The following is a 21440-nucleotide window of genomic DNA, read 5'->3' as shown; positions in this document are numbered from 1 at the left end:
CCTTTTTTCCTCAAGACAGTTTTACGCATATACACACACTCACAAACCAAGAGGGGTGGGAGTGGATTTTATGTATCTGTAAAAAAAATCTAGGAACTAGGGACTAGAGAGATGGCTCAGTGGTTAAGAGCACTGACTGTTCTTCCAGAGGTCCTGAGTTCAATTCTGAGCAACCACATGGTGGCTTACAACCATCTGTAATAAGATCTGATGCCCTCTTCTGGTGTGTTTGAAGACAGACGCAATGTACTCACATATGTAAAATTAGTAAATAATAATAATAATAAAAAAAAATCTAGGAACCACAAATGAGATAGAAAGGTATATTTGTCTTTCTGAGGCTGAAACTAACATCCCAGCATATACACGTGGCACTTTTCCATTTCCCTTCCTTTGTGCCAGACATCCAGGTTGGCTCCGTGAAATAGTTGTCGTGAATGGTGCTGCAGTCAACCCTGGAGTGCAAGTGTCCCTAGGCTTATGTGGACCTGACGCTCTTCTCGTGCACGAGTGCTGGACCGGGTCATATGGAAGATGCGTGCTAAGCTTCTTTGCATTCTCCACACTGCTCTCCATAGCACTGCACTTGTGGGCATTCCTGCCAGCAGTGCATAGTCTCCCTCTTGTCCTTGCCCTCGCCTGTGCCTCTTGATGCTCATTTGCATTCTGACTACCATTCGGATTAGGCTGGAATCTTGATGTAGTTTTAATTTGCATTCCTCTGGCAGCTAGTGAGATTCAGCATTTCTTCATATTTTTATCGACATTCTCTATTCATCTTGGGCGTGTGTGTGTGTGTGTGTGTGTGTGTGTGTGTGTGTGTGTACACATGTATGAGCATGTGACAGAAGGTGGTGTTAGGTGGCATCCTCAGTCACCTTCTACCTTAGTTTTTGAGCATGGTGATAACCAATTTGGTTAAACTGCCTGGCCTATGGATGCTCTTCTCAAGACAGGGTTCTAGTTGTATACCTGGTCAGAGTCATATTGGGGTGTTGGGGCTCTGAATTTAGGTCCAATATTTAAATTGGAGCCATCTTAAGAACATCTTAGTACTTAAACTGAACCATCTCTCCAACCCAATGTTTTGTCTTTTTTTTTTTAATTTTTTTTTTAAAGAATCATTTACGTTGTTATGTATCTGGGTGTTTTGCCTACATATCTGTCTGTATACCACATATGTGACAGTTGCCCAAAGTGGATATGATGGGATGGCCTGCCTATAATTTCAGCCTTGGAAAGTGGAGACAGGTCATCCCTAGAGCCAACTGGCTGGCGTGACTGTCCCTGTCAGCCAGCTCTGGGTTTCACTGAGAGACCCTGACTGGTGGAGTAAGGTGGAAGATGGATTGAAGATGATTCCCTGCTTCAGCCTAGTAGCTCACTTGCATGCGCACACGCACGTGCACATGCCACCCAGTCACACACGCACGCACACATAAATATGGGAAAAGAAAGAAAAGTGAAAACGATCTCTAGGATGTTTGGAGTTACACTGACTTGAGCAGAAGGTGTGTCGTAATATCTGCGAGTAAGCTTGAAAAGAGGACCGAGCCAGGTGTAGAAAGCCTTCCCGAACAGCGAGGTGCAGCTGTGTGCTGACGGTTGTGGACTAGGGTGATGGTAGAAGGGATGAGAAGAGAGGTGAGAGAGGAAGAAAGAAACTGAGAAGAATTTCATTTATGTATTAACCTAATTAACAATGTGTTGTGTGTATGTACATATGTGTGGGTGGGTGGGTGTTAGGGCACACATGTGCAGGTCTTTCCTTTCCTTCTCTTCTTTTCTCTTTTCTTTTTCTTTTCTTTTGAGACAGATTTTTTCAGTGTAGTCCTTGCTGTCCTAGAATTCTCTGTTATGGGATCCACTCAGATCCAACACAGTTCGAACACCAAGTCAATGCAGACAAGAAAAGTTGATTGTAATCAAGCTGCTGCTGATTAATCTGGGAGGCAGACTCGGGCGCTGAACTGACCCCGAGCCATAGTGCTACCGAGCTTTTAAGCCTGAAAAGCTTAAACATTTGGACCAAGTCACAATTACGTTTTCCCATCCATCAGGATCCAGGGGTGGAGGGCTTTCCTGTGTGCTGCATTTCCCTGTGTGGTACACTTACCCTGTTCTCATTGATCGGTGCGTTCAACTGCAGCAGGGGAAATGGCCTAGCTTTATTGTCTCAACTTTCCAACCAGGATGTCAGTTACCTAGAGACGTCTTGGGAACTTAGTTTATTTGACCCCTATTCAAAATGAAAGCTTTATTCAAAATGGCTTCAGTTTGGTTCCTTCTTAAAGACTATGTAGACCAGGTTGGCCTTGAACTCACAAAGATCCCATTGCTTCTGCCTCCCAAGTGCTGGGACTAAAGGGGTCCGTCACCACTGCCCAACGGGTTTTCTTTTAAATGTAACCTTAGGTGTGATGATTAGCTTTCCATTAATGCCCTTTCATGTGGGAACCAGGATCAAATATGGCACTCACGTTCATTTAATTAGCATATATCCTCTAGGCTGTATTAAGGCCTTGATAGGTTTCAGGGCACCAGTTAGGCACTTTGTAGAAGCTCTAGTGAGTTTTCGTTGCATAGCTACTTAACAGTGTGAGGAGAAGATTGCCAGGCACCAGGCCTGTGTGTGATATACACTCATGCATGTAGGCATACACTCATAAAATAAAAATAAATTTTTAAAATTATGTAACTAAGGGGCTAGAGAGATGGCTCGTAGGTTAAGAGCATTGGCTGCGCTTGCAGAGGACCTAAGCTGGATTACTAGCAGTCACATGACAGCTCACAACTATCTGTAACTCCAATTCCAGGGTAACCTGATGCTCTCTTCTGGTTTTCATGGGCACTGCAGGCAGAACACCTAAAATTAAATGTTATTTTAGTTATGTAACCACGTCTTAGTGTAGTTGTTTGAAGAAGTAAAAGTTTTTAGGAGAAGATTGTCAGGCAGTCTGCACGGGTGGATGCTACCCTTGAATGTTGTAGACCTGCCCCCGTGCTCTCTAGGGTGGTTTACCACTAAGAATGGGCAAAGCAGCCGGGCATGGTGGCTCACGCCTTTAATCCCAGCACTCGGGAGGCAGAGGCAGGCAGATTTCTGAGTTCGAGGCCAGCCTGGTCTACAGAGTGAGTTCCAGGACAGCCAGGGCTATACAGAGAAACCCTGTCTCGAAAAACCAAAAAAAAAAAAAAAAAAAAAAAAAGGAATGGGCAAAGCACATACTTGAGAGTGAATGAGCTTTTCTTTCTTCTGTCTTTTCTTAGGAGATGAAAGATGACTCAGACAGTGAAAAGCAGCAGCAGATCCATCACATTAAGAACTTGTATGCCTTCAACCTCTTCTGCCAGAAGCGCTTTGATGAGTCCATGCAGGTCTTTGCTAAACTTGGCACAGGTAACAATCAGGTGTGGCTTTGGGCTTCAAGATATGAGACCTCAGCTTTTGCTCCAGCCACCATGTCTGCTCTTTGTTGCTGCACTTCCCAGCCATGACAGACTTATCTCTCTGAAATCATAAGCCAGACAAGTCCCTCCTTCTATATGTTGCCTTGGTTATGTGATGGCATTAGGAGGGTCACTAGTCCAGCCTGCCAGAGCTCATGCAAAGCTCTGAGCTCCGAGCTTCCATTCTCTCCTCTACAGATTATGCTCCTAAAAGAGCCGTAATGATAGTGCTCCCCTAGAGGATCCTGTGAAGGCTAGGTGAGGCGACTGAACAGCGCAGAGTGCCGCACCGTGTGTCTGCTGCTGTTACTACATCCGTTTGGCTTTCTTCCACACCCTTTTGTTGTCCTCTCCTTCCTCCTCTTACCTTCTCCCCATATTTGTCCTTGGCCAGTAACTTGGGTTCTTGGTTATGAATAGTGGAGATGAGTTCTGAGTAATTTTCTAGAGTCTGATCAATTGAACAGGGTTGAGTGAATCAATCATATAGGGTCCCATAAAATTGATAGGTCAACTTTTGTTTTGTTTTTTAAGACAGCGTTTTTCTGTGTAGCCCTGACTATCCTGGAACTTGCTCTTTAGACCATGCTTGCCTCAAACTCACTGAGATCCCCCTGCCTATACCTCTGTCTCTGTTTCTGCCTCTGTAGTGCTGGGATTAAAGATGTGTGCAACCATTGCCACCACCCAACCCAACCTGGGTCAATCTTTTATGGTACCAAAGGGAAGTCTGGAGGCCTTCAAAGCAGGAAGGCAGACAGAAATTAGTTTCTAGCCACAACAGACTAGGTGACCTTACTTTAACGTAGCCTCTTCCTTAGCTGTTGCCCCTACCATCTTCATGGTACTTCATCCCCTGTAAAAGCCACTCCCTGCTAACTTGCCAGTTGCTAGCACCAAAGTGCTTCAGCTATACAGTGCTTTGCCAAGGCAGCTGACTGTCATGGCTTACAAGTTGGTTCTGTGTGAGTCCTGGGTCCTCAGTTCTCCCCAGTGAGTCTTCACGGAGTTGATCAAGTACCGGGCACAACAGCTGGCTTTTCCCAGAGGGTGTAATCTGGGATGCCTTTTGTAGCTACAATGCCTCCTGCATTCTGTTGATTTTCAAGGGTCATTACAGGTGTAAGACAAGGGAAAGCAGACTCCTCTTGAGGAAGGGATGTGTACAAGGACTGTGTGGGATGGACATGCACCACATTGACCCTCAGCCTCAGGGTCTAGGGCTCTGATCACCAGGTCATGGCCCCATTCCCAGCCTTATTAGTGTAGGGAAGGAGGGTTGGCCCTCTGAATCTGAAAGCTAAGGTAGTCCTCAAGCCACAAATATAGTTTGCAGGAAGGAACTCACCAAGCAGAAGCAGGTTGCTGTTGAGAAGGGAGGTGGGGCTAGAGAAATGGCTCAGTTGGGTTTCAGGAGACGGCCATTACAAACATGAGGACCTGAGATGAGTCCACAGAGGCCAAGGGCAGTGGTCTACGATTGTATGTGATCCCAGTGCTGAGGCATGGAGACAGATGCCTTGTGTGTTTGGTATGACTGCATCTGTACTGGCAGCTTTCCCAGGTGGCTTAACTTAGCAGAAAATGTGTCCTGGAAGCTGCTAACCAGCTGCTATTTGCATTAAAGTGGCATTTGTGGGGGATTTTCTGTTTCTTTTAGGTCTGGTGTGGTTAAAGTGTCCATTTGTAGTTGTGAGCCAGCTTGCTCTCCGTAATTTCGAAACATTAGTGATCTGGGAGACAATACCCACAGGCCAGTATGACTGTTGCCTACACATAAGCTAATTCACAGTAGGCAAACTCAGATGAATCTGGAATGCCATGCCAGAGACGGCAGCACAGCACTGGTGAGGAAGCCATAAAGCGGCATGTGAGCTGGAGGAAGACCCACGGCAGGCAACAGTCTCACGTGGCTTAAGTACCTTGTCTACAAACTCAGGACCCCCTAACCCCAGTGCCGAAAATGTCTGTTTGCTCCTGCCACTCTCTTCCACAGTCCCATGTCCTGAGGGCTCTGATTGCATTTGAATATGAAATAGTTAGGCATCTCTACAGAGGGGGGTATTTTACTTACCACCTAAGAGAGGGTGGCTCCATAAGCCATGCCAGGGTCCAGAGAACAACACTCTAGGCTGAGGGAGCAGCCAGTACATGTACATGAAGTGGAAAGAGTACCTGGGAATTCAGGAACTGGCCAGCCAGCAGCGTGGGTAAGCTGCCTGGCACCCTTTCTCTGAATGAGGAATATCATATCCTTGGTCTCCTGTGTCTGAGTCCTTAGTGTTGTGTGTGTGATGTTTTGTTTGTCAGGCATAACCCTGGACTCAGAACCCTCTCCTAAGTGTTGGCAGTGCCAGCTCTGCCCTCAGAGCTGGGGTGTCTAGGATAACACTTTGTATCACAGGTACACAAAGTACTTGCATGTGAAGCCACTCAGTTAAACACTTGGGGGTAGGTGCGTGGTGATAGAGTTCTCCAGGAGCAGGAAGACTAAGGGAGGTCAGACATGGTGATTCAACCTGTGTGTCGTCTTGGCACCTGGAATGGTTAGATAGTAGGATTGTATAAAGCCATCTTGGGCTACGTAGTGAATTCTAGGCAAGTCTAACACATAGTTTGAGACCCTATCTCAACAACCAAACAAACGTAAGAAAGAAGAGGTGCACTGGGCCCTGAAGAGTGAGAAGGAAACTGGAATGTGAAGGAACCATGGGGGCACAGCCCCAACCTGTGTCCACTTTCCTGTGAGCCCAGTGCACCATTTGGTGGTGTGTGGTAGATCATGCCAGAAAGATACGTTGGAGCTAGATTTCAAAGAACCTTGAAGGTCACAAAGGAGCTTAGCGTTTGATAGACAAAAGGTGACATTGCAAGGCCTTTTGGTTTTGCAGTGGTAGAATTGGAACCTGGGACTTGAATCCCTGAGCTGCCCCCCATCACGGGCAGCCTCCTATCACAGGTGTTCAGAAGAATGTCAGTGGGCATGGCTGTAGGTGCAGGAGACAGATAGATGGAGGCCGCGTGCTCACTTACACTTCCTCACAGCTGCTTTGGTGGGGCTCCGTGCAGCTCTGCCAGCTGCTATGTTCAGTTGCACATTCTTGTCAGTGCTCTACCAGATTCCTGATCCTAAGGAACAGGGTCTTCTTAGATGGGTCAGATACTGTGACATGGGGCCAACTGGGTTCTGGGAGCCTCACGGAAGACTTGTGTCCATTAAGGGGGAACTGGCTTTCCCCACTCTGACATCTCTCTGCTCTGCTCTGCCCTCCCCTCCCCTCTCTTCCCCTCCCCTCCCCTCCCCTCCCCTCCCCTCCTCTTCTTTCCTTTTTGTTTGTTTTGGTTTAGTTTTTCTAGATAGGATTTCTCTGTGTAACCCTGGCTGTCCTGGATTTCACTCTGTAGACCAGGCTGGCCTCAAACTCACTGAGGTCTGCCTTCCTCTGCCTCCTGAGCTGACATTTTCTATAGGAAAACAAAGTATAGATTGTTGGCACAAACGTTTTAAGAATGTGAGGAAGATCTTTTAAGAAATCTTGATCCAGGGGGCTGGTGAGATGGCTCAGTGGGTAAGAGCACCCGACTGCTCTTCCGAAGGTCCGGAGTTCAAATCCCAGCAACCACATGGTGGCTCACAACCATCCGTAACGAGATCTGACTCCCTCTTCTGGAGTGTCTGAAGACAGCTACAGTGTACTTACATATAATAAATAAATAAATCTTTAAAAAAAAAAAAGAACTTGCTATTTGAAAAAAAAAAAGAAATCTTGATCCAAGTTTATCCCTCATTTTATCTCTCTTCATACAGATGTTTTCCACATGTACACATCTTTAGCAGAATTATGATTTTAATGTCACATACTTTATAACTACAGTGTGCATTATATCATAACACTCTGATCAGCTGAAGTAAACATACTTTATTCTGCTGTTGAAGGACTTACACATTGTTTCCAAAATTGAAGTTATAAACAATGTGCCTCTTTCATATACACTGTGGCTATATACTAAAGGGATATACTAAGGGTAAAAAGAAAAAAACTTTTTAATGTTGGATTTTTATTAATTGTGTTGACTAATATATTTCATTACATTAAATATTTATCACTTTAAAAATTTGTGTGTGTGTTCGTATACACGCTTACTGATCTTTTTCACTTAAATATCAGTTTTTCCATACAAATTTTGAAAAGTCTGCTTCTTTTAGACGGTTGTTAAGTAGTCCTAATCCTGTGTGTCTGTGAGTGATACCATTTTTGTGACATTTTAATGAAATTTATGTACAGTGTTCAGATAATAACTAGGTGACTTATTAAGTTTTTCTGAACTTAGACTCATTTCCTAGGGTGAGAGGTAATCCAGGCATGCTTATGTTTACCTATAGTTGTAGCATTTGGGAGGCAGAGACAAGAGGATTGCCACAAATCTGAGGCCAGCCTGGTTTATGTAATAAGGCCCAGACTAGCCAGGGTTGCACAGACCCTGTCTTAAAACAAACATACAATCAAACAAACAAGAAACAACAGCTATCAGTCTTACATGATATAAAATACCATGTTGTATTTTGTCTGTCCTTACACTTCTGGCTTCCTTTCCTAAGGACACATGCGTTCCTTTCTTACAGATCCCACCCATGTGATGGGCTTGTACCCCGACCTACTGCCCACGGACTACAGGAAGCAACTGCAGTACCCCAACCCGCTGCCCACACTCTCTGGTGCTGAACTGGAGAAGGCTCACTTAGCTCTCATTGACTACCTGACACAGGTAGGTCTAGCACACAGGACACAGGAGCCTCTGCCTCAGAGTTCCAGCACTGCTGCTTCACTGTGGCAGCAATAGGGCCGTAGGAGGTCCTTAAGTGAAGGCCGTGGAAGTGGGGTGGGCCACATTCTACTGCCTCCCACTTAATAGTACCGTTGACTTTGTTATTTGTATGAATTCTTTGAGAGTTTCATATAATGTATTTTGATCATTTTTACCTTAACTCTTTCCAAACCTCCTAATTTTGTATCCTCTAAAAAAAACCAACAAAACAAAACAAAAAACAACAACAAAAAAAACCCCAAAACTCCAATTTTTGCTCTCTATATACTTCTAGGTGTGGGACCATCCTCTGGGGCCACACCTTTAAGAAATCTCTAACTGACACACACACTCCTTTAGAAACCACCTGCTATCCATAGCTCCTTGGTTAAGGGTGGGGGCTGTTTTGTTTTGTTTAAACTAAATCTTCATATTAGTAAGCATATTCACAGTAAGTTATATGACCTAAAAGGGGTAAATTTTAATTGTTCAGAACTTTTTCATACCATAAATAATTGTGAGGGAAATGCCTATAGTTTAGGAAACATAGAAAATATAAACCAAAGGGCCACAGTGGTGCAAACCTTTAATCCCAACACTTGGGAGGCAGAGGCAGGCAGATCTCTGTGAGTTCAAGACCAGCCTGGTCTACATAGTGAGCTCTGGAATCAGAGCTACACACTGAAACCCTGTCTCTAAAACAAGCAAACAAACAAAAAGTATAAGCCAAAGAAGTTGCCAACACTTTAGCTCTGTTTAGTTTCTTATGTGTATTCATGCACTAGCTTCTATCTGTCTGAGTTAGGATTTATGTTATGTGTATGGTGGATTTTATGACGTGTGCCAGTGTAGCATAGCACATGTTTGCTTCCATTAGCAGAGGAGAGAAGAGCATCGCATCCTCTGGAGTTACAGGCAGTTGGAAGCCACCATGTGAGTGCTGGGAATCGAACCCAGGTCCTCTCTGAAGGAAAGCCAGTGCTCTTACCACTGAGCCATCTCTCCAGCCTGTTTAGTTTTTTTTTTATTCCTTTATTACAAATAAAAATCAAAGTATATTTTCTGTTTTACAGTTTGCAGCTTGAAATTTAGCCATATATTGGGAAAGTCCTTACTTGTCAATAGTTAGTTTACTGTATGTTTATGGCCTGATTTTTTTTTTCAGTTTACTCTTATGGACAGATAATATGAAAGTTTAAAGTCAGTACTACAACTTACCTATCTATAAAGCTTCAGTTTTCTGAAATAGAATCTTATAGAGCCCAGCCTGACCTTGAACTCCCTATGTAACTAAGGGTGACTTTAAACTTCTAACCATTTCCTAAGTGCTGAGAAATGGGCACGTGTACACCTCTGCCCCCAGTGTGTGTGATGCTGGGGATTGACTGAATTGTATTCCCGGCCCTCCTTAAAGCTTCTTAACTCACAATCTGTTACAAATGTTTCTGTTTATTTCCTGTGTACACACTCATGTCAGAGACTTTATAGCTGTTGTTCCAGGTATACTGGTAAGCTCTGAAAAGCATCCCTGGGAAAACTGTAATGCTGCTTCAGGGTCAGTGAAAGTCAACTGGCCTGACCAGACGTCTCAGCCTGGTGTGCCCTTGATTTTGAGCTCCAGGTGCCAGGCTATGACTGGCAGCCTGCAAGGAGTGCACAGGCTTGTCTCCTTGTTCACACTCTGGAGCCCTGGGGCAAGTAAAGGCAATTCCCGGGATAGAATATTTCTAGAGGCCCGTGGTCTTTTGCTTCTGCCATCCCAGCTTTAGGAAACAGAGCACACTTTCCCCCCTGGTCTCCAGTAACCTTCGGGATGCATAGCATTAAGCAGCACCAGTGTTTGGCCAAATGAGACGATGGGCCTCGGTGGACAAAGAGAAGTACATGAAGATTATGCTTTTATTGATTGATTTGTGTGGAAACGGGTCTCACTATATTGCCTAAACTGAGTTTGAATTTATGATCTTCCTCACTCTGCCTTTTGAGTAGCTGGGATCACTGCCCTGTGTTTCCATGCCCAGCCAGGTGAGGTTTCAGAATAGTCTAGAGCTAACCTAAGGAACAAGTGTTCCTGTGTTTGAGGTGGAGGGCTGGGGGTGGGCGTTGGGGTGGAGCTTCATGGTAAAGTGCTTGCCCAGCTTATGCAAGGCTTTGGGTTGGATCTCTAGCACCGCAGAAACAAAGCAGGAGGACATCTCTGTTGTCACTGGGTCTGTGGCAATGTGATAGTCATGTCTTTTGATCTCTGGCAAAACATGAATGCTGCTATTAGATGTCTTGTCCAGGGTGTGGACAAGAGCTGGTTTGGGGGCATTCAGAGTTAAATGCGGGTGATGAAGGAAGACCTCGTCCTGGCCCTGACCCCACATTTTTGCACTTTTCAGAAACGGAGCCAGTTGGTAAAGAAGCTGAATGACTCGGATCACCAGTCCAGCACCTCCCCGCTCATGGAGGGCACTCCCACCATCAAGTCCAAGAAGAAGTTACTTCAGATCATTGACACCACTCTGCTCAAGTGCTACCTCCATGTGAGTGGCTGTAGCATGCCAGCCCCTTACTCTGACTCTAGGGATGTTCCGGGGAGCTCTGTAGGAGACGAGCACTACTAAGAGTAAGATCTTAGATGATGGAAACCTCCTAGCCCTTGCCTGATGTCTTTGTGTTTCCTTTGATGAAGAGGATAAGTCAGGATATTTATTTGGAGGTCCTTTGCCAGTACAATTGAGGTTAGTGCCACAGACTCAACAGGGACAGTAGTTCCTCAAGGAGAGTAACCTGTTTGTTTCCCCCAGAACATTGAGACACGACCATGTGTGCTGAAGATGTAAATGCTCTAAAGGCCACTTCCTGTCATCCTGCAGCAAGGACTGTTTGCCGTCTTATGCTTGTTATGCCCCTGGCCCTTGAGCCTGGAGCAGACTTGGGCAAATGAAGGGTGGGGTTCCCAGGAAGGAGCTTCTGCTGCTGTCCCTCATGGCCCCACATCAGCATCCTATCTCCCCACAGACAAATGTGGCCCTGGTGGCTCCCTTGCTGCGCCTGGAGAACAACCACTGTCATATCGAGGAGAGTGAGCATGTGCTGAAGAAGGCTCACAAGTACAGCGAGCTGATCATCCTGTATGAGAAGAAGGGGCTCCATGAGAAAGGTGACCTGAGGGACCTTCCAGAGTCTGGGAGAGAGACGTTTGATATTGGCAGAATCCAGTGGACCTCACATGAGGGAGAGGCTCATGGGTTTGTTCTTGGGCTTTGTGGCCAGCTCTGCAGGTGCTAGTGGACCAGTCCAAGAAAGCAAACTCACCTTTGAAAGGCCACGAGAGGACGGTGCAGTATCTGCAGCATTTAGGTAAGCCTGTTGTGGTGGTAGGTTTTGAGACAAGATGTCACTGTGGAATGCTGGCTGTCCTGAAACTCACTATGTAGACAAGGCTGGCCTCAAACTTAGAGGTTCACCTGCCTTTGCCTCCTGAGTGTTGGGATTGAAGACACGTGCTTCCACACCCACATTTAAAAGCTGTGGAGGAGGCTCCTGCTTGTATAGGCCTGGTCTTCTGCCATTCCTGAGTCAGGTCAGTCTCTTCCCTCGTGTTCCATCAGTTCTGTTCCTCTGCCTGGCATCAGACCCTCCATGGTTGAACAGTGAAATCCTTTTTTTAGTATGTGGCCAGACCATAAGAAATGAGCAGATCTGAGGCTGGTGCTTGGATCTGTCTTGTCCACAAAATGAATTCTAAGGTCACATCTATACCTGCACACCTACCCTCCAGTCTTATTGGACAGGCCTGACTTTTGTCAACTGCTAACAAGTCTTACTTTTTTCTTTGAAGGCACAGAAAACCTTCATCTGATTTTTTCCTACTCAGTCTGGGTGCTGAGAGACTTCCCAGAAGATGGCCTGAAGGTAGGTCATGGGCCCCTGGGCTTGTCTGGTGCCACAGTTGATCCTGATTATATTTGGTGAGAGAGCCACAGACACAGGAAGAGGCTAGATAATACCATTACTATACCATTCCTCTGGAGTCACAGGCTAAAGTGGGCATGTGGACAAGACAGCATATGTATGTAGAAGGAGCCTTGTTCTAAAGATGCTAGGCTCTAGCCTCAACCCCCATAAACCAGCCAGCAACTGGTACCTTGTCTACCCTTCCCCTCAAAGTGTCTGCAGCCTTAATCCTTGCAGGCCTGTGTGTTTGTGGCCTAAGTCAGAGGTTCTGCTTGTAGAACTCAGGTTTGTTTTGACAGATATTCACTGAAGACCTCCCGGAGGTAGAGTCTCTGCCACGAGATCGAGTACTCAACTTCTTGATAGAGAATTTCAAGGCTCTAGCCATTCCTTATCTGGTAAGGTACAGTTGGGTTAGTCCACAAGACTTTAAACTTCATATCATGAGGCATATGAATCACTTAGGCAGTTCAGATTCCAGGTACGGTCAGCTCACTTGGGTCTTGGTGAAAATATGAGAACAGTTATTTCAGCTTCCTCTGAAAAAACGTAATCCCCTGGAACCAAGCTAGGAACACTCCTCTTAGCAGAGTGTCTTGATCTAATAGAGAACCAAGGGAATGAAGAAGGATGGCCTTTAATCTTAGCACTTGGGAGGCAGAGGTAGGCAGGCGTCTGTGGGGTCAAGGCCAGCTTGGTCTACAGAGTAGGTTTCAGTTTAGATAGAAGAAACCGTCCCTGACATCACTGGGTTTTAGCATAGTTTTTGGACGAGCTGCCCCTTGGTGATCTTTATAGCATAGTTAAGGAAAAATGGGGTTGAGACCTACGAGGGAGGCTAGGAGATAGACGCGAGTACCAACCAGACTGACTGACATTCCACCTCAGGAACACATCATCCACGTGTGGGAGGAGACAGGCTCACAGTTCCACAATTGCCTGATCCAGCTGTACTGTGAGAAAGTGCAGAGTCTGATGAAAGACTACCTTCTGTCGCTGCCCACAGGTATCAGTGCCCATCCAAAGCAGGTGGCCCCAGGCCTTAGCAGTCAGACAGAGCCCGATGCCTGCGTGTGGTTTGGGGAAACAGGCCCTGTTGTTCTCCAGGTAGACAGGAAGTCCTTTAGAGGAGTCAGAGACACTGAGTGACTCCCTCAGGTAAAACAGAAGAACCAATCTGTCTGCAGAATGACATCTGTGTTGCTAAGAGACATGCTGGCCAACACATTGTCTGCTCACAGGCTTCCTTAATGTCCCACGCGTGTTTTAGAACCAGTGAGATCATGGAGTAAAAGAACTCCCCTGGGAAACTCCTTGGAAGCCCTTCCTTGATAACAGGGTGACATCTCTGAGCCCCATTTCCCTCATAGGACCCCACATTATTGCTTAACAGCGTCCTTTCATATGGAGCGTGGTTTCCCTTAAAGGTAAAAGTCCAGTCCCTGCTGGAGAGGAAGGAGGTGAACTGGGAGAATACCGACAGAAGCTGCTCATGTTCTTGGAGATTTCCAGCCACTATGATCCAGGCCGGCTCATCTGTGATTTTCCCTTTGATGGTGAGTGTCTAGCTTAGAGCCAGAGCTGTTTCAGTGAAGCATAGAGGCGGCTCATCTCTCTTTATTGCTGTCTTTAGCCCTCCTCAAAGGTGTGTGTGAGGGCCCAGGCTTCCCGGCCATCACTCCTGTTCCTCCACATCCCTCTTTTGCTGAGGCTGAGAAAGACTATGGGTGTGAAGCATATGCTAATTTGTAGATTGTAATCTGTTGCTTCAAAGTAATTCTTGATGAACTCGTTGTTGAGTACTCCTTGTAATCTGGCATGATTCATCGAGAAAATGGTAAATCTGTCTGGCATCAGCTCAGCGAACACCGAGTCTTTGCCTCACGTTCTCTGGGGTTCCTAGTTTGTATGAACTTGGTTGTTTGATGAGTATTCTTGCTCAGGTAATGGATTGTTAAAAGGGTGAAACACAGCCAGCCATAGCCATAGTGGTGCATGCCATTTTTCCCAGCGTTTGAGAGGAGGAGGCAGGCCAATCCAATCTCTGTGAGTTCAAAGCCAGCCTGGTCTACATAGTTTGAGGACAGCCAAGGCTATGTAGAGAGACCCTGTTTACAGAAGCAACGGGAGGATGGAGAATGGGGATAGAACCTCCGAAATTAGCTTCCTTCTCCTTTAAAAATTCCTTTCATAATTTTCTCCCTTAAAGAAAGGTAATAGTATTTACTATTTTATTTCACTATATTTTAGTATGGTGGGGCTCGGGATTGAGCCATCACGTGTGCTGAGAATGTACTGTGCTCTGAGCTGTGCCCCAACTCCTTATTTTGTTTTTGTTTTATGGGTTTTTTTGTTCCTTTGTCTTTGTTTTTGAAGGATTGGCTTCGTGGTTTTAATCTCCCTCCATGTATTATTCTTGAAATTTTTTTATTCTGTTTACTATATATGTATGTATGTATGTATGTGCCATGACGTGTGTCCTGTGGATAAAGGATTCCTTGTCTGAGGAACTCAGATCATCAGACTTGGCAGCAAGTGCTGTTACTGAGCTATCGTGGCCTTCTCCAAGTCCTTTCTTATATTTATGTAATGGCAGTGGCAGCTACTTGGAGTCCTTTCCCCTCCTAGGCCTCTTAGAAGAGCGAGCTCTCCTGTTGGGGCGCATGGGGAAGCACGAACAAGCTCTCTTCATCTATGTCCACGTCTTGAAGGACACAAAGATGGCTAAGGAGTAAGTCAGCCCTGCTCTCCCACCTCCAAAGGAGTATCAAGACAGTCCTCACAGAGATGAGCAGCCATGAGGCCACCCCTATGCCTAGCTGCAGAGGGCATTTCACCTCCCCCTGCCAGTCAGGTTCCGGTACTATTGACAGCCTCGTGGACACCGGCCATGCAGTCCGTCTTGCCTGCTCTCACCACTTCCTCCTTTGCAGGTACTGCCACAAACACTACGACCAAAACAAAGAAGGCAACAAAGATGTAAGTAGGCATCTGTGACCAGGGGAGCATGTGCCCTTCCTGTCACTATAGCAGACCCCACCCCTCCAGTGTGGCCAAAGTGGCACTTAATCACTAAGTGAGACATGGTATATGATTGTTTGTCTCCTCGGAAAGAAATGGAGTGACCATCTGCCTGGGTTTGCTTCTGGCTTACTCATCTGTTCTTACCCACCCTGTCCCTAGGATGAGGTGATCCTGTGGCACTAGAAATATAGCCAGTTTCTCAGCCTTCAGAGCATTAAAAAATGAGAAATCTTTAGGTTATTTGCTGTGTTAACTTTCTGTGCATGGTATAACATTAAACAGACACAAGACATTCAGAGAAAGAGCAGTATTGGTGTCCTTATTTGGCTGCTTGATTTTGCCAAAAAGTTCAGGGGAAAGTGATGAGTTTGGAGTGCTCCATGCCAGTGGTTGCTATGGACCAGCCCTCTAGTCACCAGGGAGATGGTTGCTATGGACCAGCCCTCTAGTCACCAGGGAGACTCAGTGCTTGGGGGTCCTGGGAGGGTGGCTGCAGGCCTGGAATTCGTGTTTCTGTCTGTGTAACAGGTGTATCTGTCCCTGCTTCGGATGTACCTGTCACCTCCAAGCATTCACTGCCTGGGGCCAATCAAACTGGAGCTCCTGGAGCCACAGGCCAACCTCCAGGCTGCCCTGCAAGTCCTAGAGCTGCACTACAGCAAATTAGACACCACCAAGGTCAGGAGGGCTGGGGGAGGGGACAGGGCTGGCTGGGGGAGCGGGCAGGCAAGAGCTTTCTTGGTCTCATCCTGATCTCCCTATCCTGTCTCTGCCCTAGGCAATCAACCTTCTGCCAGCAAACACTCAGATCAATGACATACGCATCTTTCTAGAAAAGGTCTTAGAAGAAAATGCACAAAAGAAACGGTTCAATCAAGTGCTTAAGAATCTTCTCCATGCGGAGTTCCTCAGGGTATGGCCTTCCACACTCGCAAAGGGGTGGGCGGCCTTTGGGGGTGGGGGGTTGTTGTTGTTCTTTTAATTTTTTGATTTAATTTTATTTTTAATTCATTTTTTTACTCCATATTCCACTCCCCACCCCTCCCAATCCACCCTTCTCCCTACCCCACCCTGTCTCCATGTGGATGCCCCCACCCCCTACCCCACCTGACCTCTAAACTCCCTGGGTAGGTGCATCATCTCTGAATGAACATAGACCTGGAAGTCCTCTACTGTATGTGTGTTGGGGGCCTTATATCAGCTGATGTATGCTGTCTGTTTGGTGGTCCAGTGTTAGAAAGATCTTGGGGGTCCAGTTTAATTAAGACTGCCTGTCCTCCTACAGAATCGCCCTTCTCCTCAGCTTCTTTCTGCCTTCCCTAATTCAACAACAGGGGTCAGCTGCTTCTGTCCATTGGTTGGGTGCAAATAACTGCATCTGACTCTTTCAGATGCTTGTTGTGTCTTTCGGAGGGCAGTCATGCTAGGTCCCTTTTTGTGAGCTCTCCATAGCCTCAGTAATAGTGTCAGGCCTTGGGACCTCCCCTTGATCTGGATCCCACTTTGGGCCTGTTGCTGGATCTTCTTTTCCTCAGGCTCCTCTCCATTTCCATCCCTGTAATTCTTTCAGACAGAAACAATTATGGCTCAGAGGTGTGACTGTGGGATGGCAACCCCCTCCCTCAAGGGAAAGTGGACTGAGTAGAGGGGCAGTGGCGGGGAGAGGGGAACCTGATCTGGTGTTAGTGAGGGAAAAGGACTGAAGCCCTGAGGGCCAGCAGAAAAAAAATGTAAACAGGCAACCTCAGGAAATAGGAGGTTGGGGGAACCCCCCAGAATGCACCAGAGACCTGGGAGGTAAGAGACTCCCAGGACTCATAGGGAGGGACTTTTGATGAAATGCCCGACAGTATGGAGAGGGAACTTATAGAGCCCACCTCCAGCAGGAAGGCCTTTGGTTTTTAATTGAGAGTTTTCACACACCTGTAGTCATCAAGGCAGCGCTTAGCTCAGGTGATCCAGCAGTCCAAATGGTGTTCCAGATGTGGAACTCTCAATCTCTTCCAGGTTCAGGAAGAGCGAATTTTACACCAGCAGGTGAAGTGCATCATCACTGAGGAGAAGGTGTGCATGGTATGCAAGAAGAAGATTGGGAACAGGTGAGCCCCACCTGAGCAGCATCTGGGTGCAGATGTGGTTCCCTGAGAGTGGAAGCAGACAGGGGAGATTTCTGCCTTTAGTGTCTTATCCTGCTGTTATGATAAAATACTCCACAAAGCAGCAGAGAGAGCAGGAGCTTGAGGCAGGGGTCACATTGCATTCCAGTCAAGAAAGTGAGAGCAGTGGCTGCTCCCTACTTCCAGCTGGGTTTCCCCGTTCTGCACTCCCTACCAAGGGAATAGTCCTACCTACAGTCAAGACTTGTCTTTTCTGCTGGCCTGTGGTGGTGTGTGCCTGTAGTCCCAGCCCTTGAAAGGCAGAGGCGGGCTGACCTCTATGAGTTCGAAGCCAGCCTGGACTACAAGAAAGCTCCAGGACAGCCAGGGCTACACAGAGAAACCCTTGTCTTGGAAAACCTGGAGGTGCCGGGAGTGAGGTGGAAGGATTTGTCTCCCCACATCAGGTAGCAAGCACATCCAGAAGCCCAGCCCCTGGTGGTCTGAGATTCTGTCCCGTGACGACAGCACTGACCTCACCCCTGGAGAGTAGCTTTTTTGTTTCATTGAGTTCTTGAGCTTTAACAGAGCAAGCCATATCTGTGGGGAAAGAGCTTCAATAATTTGAGGAGCTGTTGAACTCTTCCCCAGAAAGCTCTAATTCTCTGGCAACTAAAATTAGCAATGGAAGTAGAAAACCAGTAAGAGGATGCAAGACGTACAGAGAGCCTCCTTGAGGTGTGGGCTGGCTGTGTAGCTCCGGCTGATTTGGAACTCTGAATGAGCCCTCCTGCCTCAGCCACACCCCAGTGATGCCTGGGGGTTACAGGTATTACAGGCCAGATGGAGAGGAGGAGCCCCCAGATCTTTCCATCTTCTTTCATGGCTTGAGCAACCTCCTGAGCCAGCATTATTCTGTAGAGACCTGCCCCAGAGTTGGTCCCCTGGCCTGTAGGGAGCATGAGCTGCCTGTTCTTGCTCAGCTAGCAGAGGCTGGACTTGCTGTACTTCATTAGACTATCCTGGAACGAGTTCTGCTGAACATGATTCCCAGTGCCAAGCCAAGGGCACATGTTCTGCGCTGGCTTTTTGTTTGTCCACGTATTTGCCTGGTTGCTTGGTTAGTGATTAGTTGGTGCCACTGAGGATACAACTCCCGCTAGCCTACACCCTGTCCCTGCACTGAGGGAGCGACAAAGCTGTTTGCGTGTACTTGGGTGGTGCATAGCTCCTGCTCTGGTCCAGAGGTACTGGAGTAGGCTGCTGTTTGGGTTGGGGGTGGCTTCTGGGGCTGATGCCTCTTGCAGGTGCTGGAGGAGACATAGAACACCACTCACTCTCAGCTGTTCTTCCACACAGTGCATTTGCAAGATACCCCAATGGGGTGGTTGTGCACTACTTCTGCTCCAAAGAGGTAAACTCAGCCGACACCTGAGCCCGGCAGCCCAAGCACTCAGCAGTGGACAGCTCAGCTTTCCCAGAGAGTTGAAGGAGCAGCCACCTTGAGAACCGTGCACTGCTACCAGGGACGATGCTGGCCACCTTGCTCTCTGGAACATCTCCGAATTAACTGGACTTGTGACCTGGCATTGCCGGCTTTTTACTAGAAGAGATTAGTTATATCTTACGCTGTTATGTTGCAGACAATTCCAGGAGTTTAACCCCTGCTTGGACAGGAGGAAATGCACCATCTTGCCTTTGTATACCAATCATCTGGACAAGGAGATTTCATCTCAAGTGTTTGTACCCATGGGGTTGTTGACTGTGAGTTTTCTATTACAATAACTACACAGCTTCACAAGATTCCCCCAGCATGGCGGCCTGGAGAGTCCCATGGGAGCCCAGCACTAGAGCTTGCCAGCCCACTGACCGCAGGCTGTTTATACTGCCAGTGTTTTCTCCAGGAGTCTCCCTGCTTATCCCTTCCGTTTTCAGTCGCCTTTTCTTCCTCACTATTTATTTTACCCCTGGATCTCTTCCCTTGTACCGTCCACGCTTCCCCTCCCACTGTGTAGAGTGGGAGGTAGAGTAACTAATGCTTAAATGTGGCAAATGGGAGGCCCTGATGAGCAGGTGTCATGGACATTGTATGAAGGGTCTCAGGAGCTGAACTTTTCTACTAAGATGTGTAGGAGAACACAAGTCTCTGTAGGTGTAGGCTTTGGTACCTCCCCGGGGCAGCACTGTGCAGGGTGTGTGGTCTAGGCAGGATCTCTCTAGAAGTGCCTGCCTCGGCCACTCACCAGCTGCTTGGACAGGCTGTTGATTGGACAGGCTGTTGAGTCTTTATAGGTGAGCGCTGAGCATCTTCCTCCACTCTAGCCACTTTCTGTCCTGTTGTTTTCCTGGCCATAGTTGTTCCTTGGCCTTTCTTCTGCAAGACTGGAGGATCGAGCTAGGATAGCTTGGTAAAGTATGTCTCACTGCACACAGGGAACAGCTGACCAGAAACCAATAGTGATGAGATGGCGTGCAGGTTTGTGGGGCACTGAGGAATGGCAAAGAGTAATGCAGGAGCAGCTCTGTTGAGTATGTCAGGGAGCCGGCAAGAGGTACGCAGAGCAAGAGGTACACAGCAACTTCTGGCCTTGGAGGCTACAGACACCAGGCACACACATGCACATACATATATGCAGGCCACACACCCATACATAAAGTTTAAAAAAAAACAGTGCTGCCCATGAACCCATCTGCACCACCTTAAAATGTACTTCCTCGGGAGTGGCACTGGGATGCCAGGCCACTCCCCATAGGACAGGACCAGAACTTGTGCCATCATGTGAGTCCTGCCCTTTTACCTGGTAGGCTTGTAGCATCCCTTCTTATGAACTGTGTTTGAAGCAGTAGAATAAAGCCTGTATTTTCTCCTGGGTGGTGTGCATACTTAATTCTGTTTCCCTAAACTCCATCCTTTCTTCCCAGGATCCTGCCCTTCATAGAGGGAACAGGGTAGCTCCAGCCTAAGGATGATGGAGGCTGCTTCTCAATAAACATAAGTGAAAAACCAAGTTTCCTTGAGCCTCCCTCTTCCCTTTCTGAAGACTAAAGGAAATGTAAGGGGATAGTAGCTTAGCTAAGAGAGAAGAATAAGATAAGACAGCTAGTAACTATGAAAAACAGTAAAAATAACACTCCTCTCAAGAGAGTCGGGGGGCTGGCCCAGCTCCTTGCCTGCTGCAGCTAGCCAGAGCAGTGCTAGAGAACTCACACTGGTGGTGTGGGTGCAGGAGAGCTGGTGGGCTGACCAACTCGGCTACCACCCAGGCTCAGATCCAGGGCTTTGAGTTGGCCCAGCCCAACATCTACCCCATCTGTTAACTGCTGGAGCACATAAAAGGGCCAGTCCTGCAGATCCAAAGCTGCATGACCCAGGGCAACAAGAGAATATCCAAGATGCGTCCCACTGAGAATCCAGTATTGATAGTGTAGCAGATCCAGACCAGTGACTCGTTGTAATGAACATTTCCAAGTAAAGACGTGTGGACAAAGGGGTGTACTGTGGGACACACTGATGCACTACTACTTCCACAACAGTATTTTGTTTGTTTGTTTGTTTGTTTGTTTGTTTTCCTTTGAGGGGGAGGTTGCGGGGGCAGAGGGTGGATGTGAAGAGTTGGGGAGTTGAATGGGATTGGAGTACATGTGAAATTCACAAAGAATCAGAAAGTTAAAAAAGAGTAACACTCCTCTCACAAAAGCCTCCATCTGTGGCCAGCACAGCATCTGTGGCTGTGGATGTGTGGCTGATCTCACAAGCACAGAATATTTCCATCATCGCTCTGGGAATCCCAGAATCTAATACACCATTGCTTTGTGCCTCCTGAAGCTCACTATGGCCAGAAGACTCCTGTGAAGATGTGGAATTGGTAAGAGGGAGGGACTCTGTTTGAAAAGTAAAGTTGGCTCACTTTTCCTGGTTCTAAAATGCCAGTTTGGTCCCTCTGTGATACCCTAGCTGTCTGTCTGTGGCTGTCCTGAAGATCTTCTGCCAGTGAAAAGCATCCAGAACTTGAGTTGAGGCATGTCTGTTGAGGCATGGGGAGATGGCTTCCGAGCAGAGAATATGGTTTAAGCCCAAAAGCACTCAGCCAGCTAGAACTCTGCCCCTCCTTACCCAAA

The 21440-nt window shown here is 47.1% G+C and overlaps 1 protein-coding gene across 7 annotated transcripts in view; it reads left to right on the top strand.

Annotated features, from left to right (window-relative positions):
- The window catches only part of Vps39 (VPS39 HOPS complex subunit), a 36682-nt gene extending 16353 nt beyond the window's left edge, over positions 1–20329 (top strand). For 5 of the 7 annotated variants that reach the window (NR_027618.1, NM_001363053.1, NM_001363054.1 and 2 more), the window contains 15 exons: positions 3271–3400; positions 8075–8217; positions 10641–10784; positions 11263–11404; positions 11518–11604; positions 12086–12159; positions 12501–12599; positions 13090–13207; positions 13629–13757; positions 14830–14932; positions 15135–15180; positions 15754–15903; positions 16004–16138; positions 17233–17324; positions 18681–20329. Coding sequence is in view for 5 of the 7 variants with exons in the window: in NM_001363053.1 (NP_001349982.1) it covers positions 3271–3400; positions 8075–8217; positions 10641–10784; positions 11263–11404; positions 11518–11604; positions 12086–12159; positions 12501–12599; positions 13090–13207; positions 13629–13757; positions 14830–14932; positions 15135–15180; positions 15754–15903; positions 16004–16138; positions 17233–17324; positions 18681–18756 (1668 nt within the window). In the remaining 2 variants the exon portion in view is untranslated. Of the gene's footprint in view, positions 1–3270; positions 3401–8074; positions 8218–10640; positions 10785–11262; positions 11405–11517; positions 11605–12085; positions 12160–12500; positions 12600–13089; positions 13208–13628; positions 13758–14797; positions 14933–15134; positions 15181–15753; positions 15904–16003; positions 16139–17232; positions 17325–18680 lie in introns of all 7 variants that reach the window. The other 2 variants (XR_001782888.2, XM_030251658.1) reach the window with 2 other exon arrangements.
- The last annotated feature ends 1111 nt before the right edge of the window (positions 20330–21440 follow it).

This window comes from Mus musculus, chromosome 2 (assembly GCF_000001635.26).
Source record: "Mus musculus strain C57BL/6J chromosome 2, GRCm38.p6 C57BL/6J".
Taxonomy (NCBI): Eukaryota; Metazoa; Chordata; class Mammalia; order Rodentia; family Muridae; genus Mus; species Mus musculus.
This window is presented reverse-complemented; position numbering and strand designations above follow the sequence as displayed.